General features: G+C 34.0%; 1 protein-coding gene across 1 annotated transcript; it reads right to left on the bottom strand.

Annotated features, from left to right (window-relative positions):
- Positions 1 to 7,115: 7,115 nt before the first annotated feature.
- On the bottom strand, positions 7,116 to 10,537 carry LOC129302019 (lysM domain-containing GPI-anchored protein 1-like). Its single transcript, XM_054940685.1, has 5 exons — positions 9,426 to 10,537; positions 8,986 to 9,103; positions 8,700 to 8,861; positions 8,557 to 8,588; positions 7,116 to 7,784 (listed from the first exon to the last, which is right to left on the bottom strand). The coding sequence occupies exons 1-5, from the start codon at positions 10,093 to 10,095 to the stop codon at positions 7,498 to 7,500; spliced, it is 1,269 nt and encodes a 422-aa protein (XP_054796660.1). The 5' UTR covers positions 10,096 to 10,537; the 3' UTR covers positions 7,116 to 7,497.
- Positions 10,538 to 10,934: the final 397 nt, after the last annotated feature.

Below are 10,934 nucleotides of genomic sequence, written 5' to 3'. Positions count from 1 at the left end.
CTCTCATAGGCAACGGCCACGATCAATTTTAGTGCATTTGCGTTCCTGATCGTTAAATTCCTCGACGGTCCAGATTTTCTCAATAAAGCAATATCATTTTGCCAGAGCAGTAGCTGCACCGTAGAGAAAAGGCTGTAGACTATTGAGAGAAGCTACGTACCTCAATACATGTGATCGTCAATATCCTATTTGCTAGAGCTGAAAGAGCATGAAGGATGGAAAATCAAAGATTTTAATAAAACTGATTTATAAAATAAATAAGTAAAATCATAAAATTTTAATAAAACATATAAACTAAAAGAGTGAAAAAATTAATTAATTTTTTTAACTTCACTATTGTTTTAAAATCAAACTCATCAACCTACCTGTCCTTCTATCTATTTTTTATATATATTTTCCCCTCTCTATAATCTCTCTGTGTATCATGGCACTATATTTTTCAATATTTTGTATTGATATTTTATGTTGATGATTTAGAGAGTGTTCTTTCTATAATATTGTAACTCGAGTAAAATTATTTTTAATGAAAAGATATTTATACAAGAAATAATTATCGTTGCAAAAGCTAGTCAAAAAAATTATCGCAGCAGAAAATAATGCTAAATTATATTGAATTGACACGTATAGTTACCATTATATCAATGATAATATCAATTTCAAGCCAAAAAATAATCAATATCAATAATTAGTAATACATCTAATGTTGTATAAAAAATAATATATAGAGAGAGGGGAGCAAATATCAATTTACATTTACTATTGTTTAGGCTCAAATTTAACTTTGACCCCAAGCCAAACTATTTGGGCTAAAAATAATAATTTTAGCCCAAACCCACATGAGTATTCTAGAAAAAATGGTGGTTGCTTGCTATAAAAATGAATTCACATACCACTTCTAGAATGGCAAAGAATGAAAGAAATTATGTGGAAAATTGCAACCATTGGTCCTAAAAAAATGGAGCATAAAGTCATGAAAAAACTATCACTTTATACCTATAAAAGAATAAGCCACCAAGCCCATAAAGCTTCTTTTCAACACTACACATAACTTTTCAACAATCTTTTCAAACAATTCAAAATCTACATTGTAACACACCAAATTTTTTTTTTTAAATAATTTAACTCAACCATAGTTGGGTTACAGCCACCCAACACATTTTTATATCAATAATTTTGATATAAAATATTTTATAATTGGCTTCAACTCACATACTATAACATTTCAGATAAATTTTTACCTCCCACATGCCATTAGGCTAATTCACATTTGTCCATCCTTATACTCCCAACAAGTAAACTAAATCACATTTGTCCATCCTTATACTCCCAACAAGTAAAATAAGCAATTTAGTCAATTTTCAACACAAGCCAGTTATTTGGCCTTATAATCATGCCATTTTAACCAATCCAAAGTAAACCAAATATTAAAATTACAGTCATCCAAATTGTACCAAAAATAGAAATAGTTTGAAAGGCATGATTACATTTATATATTCATATAATTGACAATAAACATAAAAAAGTCCTAATATTGGCAATATAACACATTATAAATCATAAATTAAATACCCAAAAGAGACAATGGATCTATACTACTAAGCCTCTGGGACTCCTCTACGTGTCACTCGTGGCTCTTCTCCTGAAAATTGTTAACCACATAATGAGACTCAAAAGTCCCAGTAACCAAAGCCAATTTATGATAGTGTATACAAACAGTTAAGTGTGTGCTTACTAAGTGAGAATTAAAAATAATATAATTCCAACAAATATAAGAAATATTATAATAAACACAAACAACCATCCTTATATCCCTCCATTAACCTCGAGCCGTAGCCCTCACTCGGTGCTAAATTACCCGGCCAAAGGCAGATTAGCCCGAGCCCTTACAAGCCACCTATTGAGCTCCAATAGGGGCGTACCACGTGGCACATAAATACAACAATAATAGCAAGTCTCCCAACACCTCCCACAATAATTAAACAAATTCATAATAATATTGCACAATTATACAATATTACAAAATTCATAATTTTCTCAATAATCACCCAATTAACAAGAAGTAACACTAATCATAAATTAAAAGCATGGTTACCTTGTGGCTTTTTCAATAAATTATTCCTTAAAATTTCTCTCTCTCCACAATCTTCACCAGTAATACAATCTACAAATAACATATTATTTATAAATATTAGTTTCAATTTTTTGAAACTAATAAAATAATTCTAATAATAGAATTAAAAATATAACATAATTCCTAATCTCAATCTTAATACAAATCTATAGTTAATACTATTAAGTAAAATTTTTAACTCCTCTTTTAATTATCAATAAACATTAATAATCTAAAAATCAAATTTTAAACTAATTTCTATTATCAAAATTTTCTTTTTATTTTATAAATTTGTACCTAAAATACCCAAAAATTAAAAATTGAGTCTCTAGCTTAGAATCATAATCCTATAACCATAATAATTCATTTCTCATCCCAAATAATCATCTAAACCTCAATAAATCAACATATATTTTCAGATCTAGTTTAAAATTTGATCCATAAGCCACAAATTCAAAGATTATCAATAAATTTATACTCTAGAACATTTATTATACTACTGACAACCTCAAAAATCATATTTATTCAACATAAATTCATCCCTCTTCCAGATCTTAAATTTTCTACCACTACAAACTCAGAAACTAAATAAGAAGGATGACTAAGAAAAATTTTTAGAACACTTACTTAGTCTTGAAAAGCTTAAAATCACACTCTAAATATTCTATTAAAAACTCTTACCTTAAAAATTTAGATATTTCGCACCGGCAACTCGCTTCTCTCCGCCTCAGCTCGCGCGCAGAATGAATGAGGAAATGAAGGAAGGTGAGTTTTTATAAAAATTCAGTGGGTCCCACACATTTTTTTTTATTATTATTTCTTCTTCTCTCTCTTCCCCCCTTTTTTTTATTATTATTTTATACTTACTATTCATGCGGCGCCGAAAGCAAATTCGTTTTCTCTTCTTCTTCCTTTTTTTTTGTCATACCTTTTTCCCTTTTTTTTATTATAATAATAATTTAATAATTAATTTTTTTTAAATTAATTTTTTTTTATAAATTTATTTATTTTTTTTTAAATTTTTTTTTAAATTTAGAATTATATCCTAAATTAGATTTAATAATCATTTTCTACTAATTTTCTTACCTCTAAATATTATTATTATTTTTTTAAAAAAAATTTCTATTAACCTAAATTAACTATTAAAATTTAAATTGGGATGTTACATACATGCTTAGTATGAAACTCAAACTTTAACCCCATGTTATCCCTTACTTTGCCCTACATGACTACTTTTATCCTTCAGCAGATTAGACATAGTCCCCTTAGCGTACGCATTCAATAAAGAGTATTGAAGTTCTTTAACAACCAGTAAAGTGCCAACTCTTAGTAAAACAATAGTAACAACGCACCAGCACTTTTCCTTTTGAGTTGTTCATCTTTTATATTTTATAGTTTTTATTTTATCATTATCAATATCATGTGTATTCTCATTATGCAAGTCTCACATGTGTCTCTATTTTTATTCATTTATTTCCTTCACTTTTAAGTACTTGCATTCAGGAAAGTTATGGTAAAGAACCCTAAGAACTCATCATTTGATTTAGAAGTTAGGAATATTGCACCTTTTGAGGACACACTTCTCTAGAAATCCTGCATACAAAACACAAAAAACATATTTTGGCATACCTGATGGGACTTATGCATGTATACTAATAGGACCACCATGAGTTAGATATTTTGAATATAAGAATTATTTCTTTAAACCTGGTGACTTATAAGATTGCCCTTAGTATTGGGCTCCCCAAGAGCTAGCAACCTGGGAGCTAGAATACCCAAGGATCCACTCACAATTCACTACCTATGGAGATCTAGTGATTCATGCTCCAACAAAGTCATAAATCGACATACCCCTAGAATTAAAGTACTGAGCTCTCTAAGAGCCAGTGATTTAGGAACCAGAATACTTAGAAATCCACCCACAAATCACCACCTACAGAAATCTAATTATCTATGTTTTAGCATAGTCATAGATCGACACAACTCTAGAATCAAAGTACTAGGTCCCTAAGAGATAAGAATATGGGAACCAGAGTATCAAAAGATTTACTAACGAATCCTCACCTACAGAGAGCCAGAGAATCATACTCTAGAGGTTGGTGCTCCAATAGAGTCATAGAAAAGTGTAACCCTATAATAAATGACCTGAGCTCCTCAAGAGCCAATGATCCAGGAACCAGAATACCCAGAGAACTGCATTATGAAGATCAATACTCAAGAAAAGTCATGGAGCCAACCAAAATGAGACCACATCTGTATGGAATCGGCATGGAGACACACCCTTAAATTAAGAAATGATGTTAAAAACTATACTTGGTCTTCAGATTTTAAATGTGATACTTTAGGCGAAGTACACCTATCAACTCCATTACAATTTAAAAACAATCATGGTGAATAGAGCCCTGTGCAACTGCACATTGGAACCCAAAACAAATACTGGGAACTTCACAATGCAACATAGATCGTCAATGAATGATCCAATGTGCTTTAGGGCAATTGATCACAGCTATAGATGAGCTCTATAAACATTTCGAGCAAGAGATGAAACATGGAGCTTAGATCAACAAGTTAGAGATCCAGCTTCATTAAGAAAGCTTTAAGGAAAAAATGCTTGTAATAAAACAAAGAGCTCAACGAAGAGAAGAATCTCTTAGGAGTTGCCATGAATCCCTTAAGAGTATATTTGAAGAGCTTAAGGGCACTCTTCTTATAACTCAGATGAGCTCAACGAGGATGACGAGCTTGAGGCCAGCTCTTGGCCTTTAGATCTAAGCCTATCTAAAGAGTTCGAAAGGCACTCTTCTTATAGCTTCAAGGATAAGTCCATTAAGGACAATAAGCTAGAGGCCAACTCATGACCTTTAGATCTAATTACACATGAGAAAGCTTAAGGGGCAACTACTTGAGAGCGCCCAACTTTCTTAAGCCAATAAACTAGAGGAGAACTCCATGCCCTTGGGATCAAATAGAGAGCAAGAACTACACCCAGAGTCTTTTATTGAGAAAACTACTAGTTCCATGTTTACTAAAAACCACACCTAAACCCTCAAACAAAACCACCACTTGAAACTTTGGCTAAAAAGACCTGGCTCTCCAAGTTCAACATTGCATACATTAGGAATTTGCATGCAGGGCATTATTAAGGCTTAAGATGAACTCAACTTAAGATGAACTCAACCACACTAAATCAACTTAAGACAAACTCAGCCAAATCTATATGCAAGGCATTATTTGGGCTAAAATCTAATTTTGGCCTCAACCCCAACTATTTAGGCTAAAAATAATAAATTTAGTCCTAGCTCACATAAGTCTTCTAGGAGAAAGGTAGTTGCTTGTTATGAAAATGAATTGATGCATCACTTAGAAAAATGGCTAAGAGTAAAGGAAGTGATGGAGAAAATTGCAACTAGTGGCCTTAAAAAAGTAGAGCATGGAGTCTGAAAAAATTGTCACTTTGTGCTTATAAAATGAGAAGACACCAAAAGCACATGGCCTCTCTTTAACTCTTCAACTCTACACATCTTTTCAACCACTCAATCCTAAAATTTACTTGCTCAATGCAAAAACCTTAACCATATGCCATCCTCTTTTTATCATTTAGCAGATTCGACACAACGCCCTCAACACACCATGCATTCAACAAAGATATTGAAATTCTCTAACAATCAATCGAGCACCAGTTCCTAACATAACAGTAGTAATAGCTCACTAGCACTTTTTACTTTTAGCTTTCCATTTTTTTATTTCCCATTATTTTCATTTTATTATTATCAATATCATGTATATTCTCACCAGACAAATTTGGCATGTTTCTCTATTTTTATTCATTCATTTCCTTCACTTTTAAGAGCTTGCATTCAAGAAAATTATGGTAAATAATCCTAAAAACTCATGGGTTGATTTAGAACTAAAGAACATTGTATCTTTTGAGGGCACACTCAAACACTCTCGCGCAAAAATCACAAGAAACAACCACATATTGGAATTCTTTGCAATAACAAATGTATCTTTCCCATTGCCAGAAAAATGTTACTAAAAGCTATTCAAGTAGCCGACAGTAGTTAGCTTAACTATAAAGGCATGTCAAAATCATAATATACTGAAGGGCAAAATAACTCCTTCCTGATGCTTTAAATCGGGTCCCGTATTTTTTGAACCCCTTTTTATATTTTAAATAAACTTTCAAGTATTGAAAAAAGACACAGTTAATCTCAACATTATTCAAAAGTTTATTTTTTTTTTTCACTTCCTTTTTTTGTACTTTAAAGTTTAAATATACTATCTTGATCTCTATCATAAGACGCATTTTAGAAATATTCCTTAATACTTAATGAAATATTAATAACATTTTTTCAATATTACCCTATTAAACTCATTAATGATAAAAGAAAATATAATGTAAATTTTAAAAAAATTATTTAGAAAAAGGCAAAATTTAAAATATATCATATTTTTAGACAATAATTTACCCACTTGTTTCAAACATAGTTTAAAATATCTTATAAGATTTGTAGGAGTATTTTAGAGCTACCCTATATTATTCAGTCCCACTTGACACTCCAATCCACAGTGACAGCGCAGGCGAAAGCAAAGCTAAGGCTTGGGTTTAAGATGTGTAGCCGTTAATGCAGGCAATAATGAGGAATTCTTGATGTTTTTGAAAGCCCAAAGGTCACAGAAATGGATTGCAACATGGATCATCTCGCAAGCTGTTGTAATAAGAGAGAAAAGACAAGGTGATTCGATTTGAAACACATTTACGTAACAAATGTTCAAAGCCTCATCTTGTAGTCTCGCCTCTAAGACGGAATCATGCCGTAGAATTTTGAATTTGAATTCAATGACTAAACTTAATACAGGTCTTGAATACATGTACCATCTAAACCATTACAATATAAATCAACAATTCAAATAAATTTATTCATTTATTAATCTTAAGTGAAAAATAAATTCATAACCATTAATTTAAATTTTAATAGTTCAAATAGTACAGACATCTAATACATTTATTAAATACAATCACCGAATCCAAATCTTAAAATTTCTCCATCAAAAAGATCAAAGTTTGCCTAACATTTGGCACAACTGAGAAAATCAATTAAATTGCTAGCTACCATCAAGTTACCAAAAACAGTAGAACATTGAAGAAAAGCATTCCATAAGAGGAGCCCGGAGTGTCGACTAAAGTTTCGATAATGGATTATAGACAGAATTACTAACCCTAATTCATAAAAGGCCAAGTCGTCAATGAAATCCAAAATGCCCGTGGATTTCCAGGTGCATAGATCAGTTAAAGGGGGCAAATGAACAGTGATGACTACAATACACAACCGCACCCATGACGAATAATGGGCAAAACAAAACCCACTGGCACAAAATTGAAGAGATTACCATGCTAAAGAGATCAACAACTTAACAAACAATAACACAAGTGCAGGTGTCAAAGTGGGTATAGGATTCAACAAGGAGCTTGCAGCAGAAGCACCGGACAGTAGCCCAACGGCTGGCCCATTTGCGCGGGTGAATCCAGGAATTGACCCAGTCGAAGGCACCACTGATGATTTGGGGTTTGTCGGACCACCTGAATATGACTGAGGTGATGGTGCTGGTGCCAATTCTGTAATCCTAGTAACAGTAGTAGGTGGAGCTACGAGTGGGGGAAATTTCTGTGGCCCTGCAGAATGATTTGAAATTCAGTCAGAAAGCACATATTACAACATCAAAACAGAAAAAGAACAGGAAGCTTCCTATCATTACATATGCTTTCTGGTAACTCTCATCTGCATTAAATAGTCACTCTATATATATATAATCAAAACAACGTTTAAACTCCGGAGTTAAGAGTTAAGCTGTGATTGAAGCAACACATTGAAACACTCAACTGATGAAGGTAGTCAACGTACTTATCTATAGTTCCCAATTCATAAACATTCAACCTGATTTCTTTTCAGAATTCAGATGCTTTCAAGTTTGTCACTAAAAGTCCTAAAAATAGCACTGAACTGATCTATGTAGAGCTTTAAGTCACATATCAACCTCCAAAACGGATCAACGAGAATATTGTGGATTGAAGCTCAAAAACCCAATATCCTAAAAGGAAAGGCAAAAAATCTACTATGAAACATGAAGAATTTGAGCGTTCTCCTTCTTTTCTGGTGCTTAACACGGTGAATTCTTTCTCCTAGCATTGAAACAACTTAAGGATACATGGACACGACAGAGAAATAACAACGCTCCAAACTGCAAATAATTCTCAGGCTTCCCCCCCCCCCCAAAAAAAAAAAGGCTTTAAGGAATGAAAATAAATGAGCGAAAAGCATTAGCAGCATGCTGCATGGCAGTGACTGCGAGGCCATAAATCCAAGGGGGAGAGCATCACATTCCTAACATGCATTTAGATCTCAGAACCAACATATATAAAGTATAAACAACTAGTTGACTCTAACCTGGGCATCGAGGCTGAAGAGAAGTAGACAACCTGAAGCGTGGATAAAATAATTGAATAAGCTCAAAACTCAAAAAAAAAAATAGGCTAAAGGAATTTCAATGTCTCGGTGGAAAAGAACTAGTTTGAATAGGAAAAACATACGCTGTTATTATTGTGCCATTAGCATAACCATCATAACTACAAGAAGTAACATTGCAGCCAGCACTGCTTTGTTGTGTTGTAACATTCCCAACCATAAGGTTGCTGCTTTTACATTGCATGCTAGAACAAGAAACGGCCAGAGAAGCAGGCATACAGTACAAACTACAGAGATGAATAAACCCAAATATGGAGGTTAGCAACAGACCTTCCTCCATAAAAAAGAATCTGTTCTTTAAAATTGGAGAAAGAACAGAAGGAAACAGAAAAAGGAAAGGTTGCTTAGTACTTTAGATTTTGTGGTCCACAACTACACTGCATACAGTGGCCTGCTGTAACCGCATAGCTTCCATTGGGGACAAGCAAACCATAATCAGCCGCATAACTCGGAAAATTTGACGCGCAAGCTGTCAAATGAGAAATATAATAAGCAAATAAATAGCACAAATCTCATTAAAAGACACTAGACAAAGAAGCAATAACAACACCAACATGATTGTTAACGCTCGAGTTGGAGGTCACGGTATTCCTTAATCAAAAAGCGATATAACAATATGACAGTAATATAAGGATTAGCACCAACCAATAACGACAATCTATAACAACGTGACATATCAAGCTCGAAAACATAAGCTTGATCAATAAAAACCCATGAAGGGTTCACTGAAATGACAAAAATCAATCCATTACAGAAGCACGCGTCATGCGGTGAAAGTAACCAGAAATTACCCGGGATAGGAATAGCAAGAATATCGCCATCGCTGATAGCCGTGCTTCCCAACGCATTAACATCCATCAAATCAGTAAGAGTGGTGGAATACCTGGCAGCAATCACAGCCAGAGTGTCAACGGGCTGCACCACGTACGAGAGGTATATTGCAGGCAGAGAGTTATCGGTCCCATTGAAGCAAGTGCATGGAAGAGGCACCACAAGGTTCTGACCCACATCCAGTACTGAAGGGTCGGCTATGGAGTTCGCCTCCCTAAGCTGGTCTGAAGACACCAGACCCCCAAATATAGTGTCTGCAATCGATGAAAGAGTATCAGAGGGCCGAGTTCTGTAATGGGTCGATACCGATTTACGAATCCCATCAACGCATGAACAGGTTATGGGGATTTTAAGGAAGAGTTGGGAGGGCAGAATGTGGTGTTCTACGTCAGGGTACGAAATGTCGATGGCATTGGCGGTGAGAAGAGCAATGGAGTCAATTTGAAAGAGGGAAGCCACCTCAGAGACTTTTAGATCAGTGTAAACAGTGTAGCCGAGAAGGGCATTACAGGAGTCGGAGTTTGAGCAAGGCTCGATTGTAGATTTGGAGCTCACAAGAGCAACTCTGATTAAGACCTGCAAAAGTAACAGATGGAAGGAGCTTCGCAAAATGGTCTTCTGGTGCGGCATTGCCAGCTCCAATCCTTAAGAATGACCTGACAATGAGAAGTACTTTTTGCAGAGGCAATAAGGAAGAGCGTCGAATATTGTTGGAAGAGGCTGAATGAAGCTTCGCTTCACGCACGCAAGAATGAGTTTACTTGCGACGCCAAAAAGGAACTAGTGGGTTCAGGGGGGATTTACTTTACTGAGTAGAGTGAAGCCTACGTAGTGAAGAATAATCCTAGGAAGAAGATGGAATGGAAGACAAGAAATGGAAGAATAAGGAGGGGGAAGAGTTTGAAGACAAGGGTGTGATTCTCCACTTGTTAAAGGACACGTCGGAAGAAGGGATTTTAGGGTTTGTGCAGACCCCAGCCCAGAAGGCGAAGCCGAAGGAAGGTTAGAGGGAAGGGGAAAAGTTGAAAGTAGCAGCGAAGTGAGAAACAGTGAATGACAGGGTGGAGCAGAACCACTATAGTACTACAGAAATATACAAGCAGATTCTCGATCTTGGAGATTCCCAACACCGGTGCCTTGCTGGATGGTTTGTCCTTGTGCCTTACTAGCTTTAGTTTTTTTTTTTAAAAAAAAAAATATATATATATATATAATATAAAAGTTTTAGGAAAAAGACAATGAAGGCCCTAAAGTGATTAATTATAATTAAAAACCTTAAATTATTAAATTGAAATTTTAATAATAAACTATGATCCTTATTTAAAATTAAAAAATATAAATAATTTAAATTTTTTTAAAAATAATTTTAGTAAATTTTTAAATGACTTTGTGTATATTCATAAGTATCTTTAAAAAATTTTAAAAATAAATTTTAATTTTAGACTGAGAAACAATCCATTTTTGTTTAT

This window comes from Prosopis cineraria, unplaced genomic scaffold (assembly GCF_029017545.1).
Source record: "Prosopis cineraria cultivar Desert tree isolate PC_DT_omini unplaced genomic scaffold, ASM2901754v1 PC2, whole genome shotgun sequence".
NCBI classification, from domain to species: domain Eukaryota; kingdom Viridiplantae; phylum Streptophyta; class Magnoliopsida; order Fabales; family Fabaceae; genus Prosopis; species Prosopis cineraria.
The sequence above is the reverse complement of the archived record's forward strand: the minus strand, read 5'-3'. Positions and strand labels throughout refer to the sequence as shown.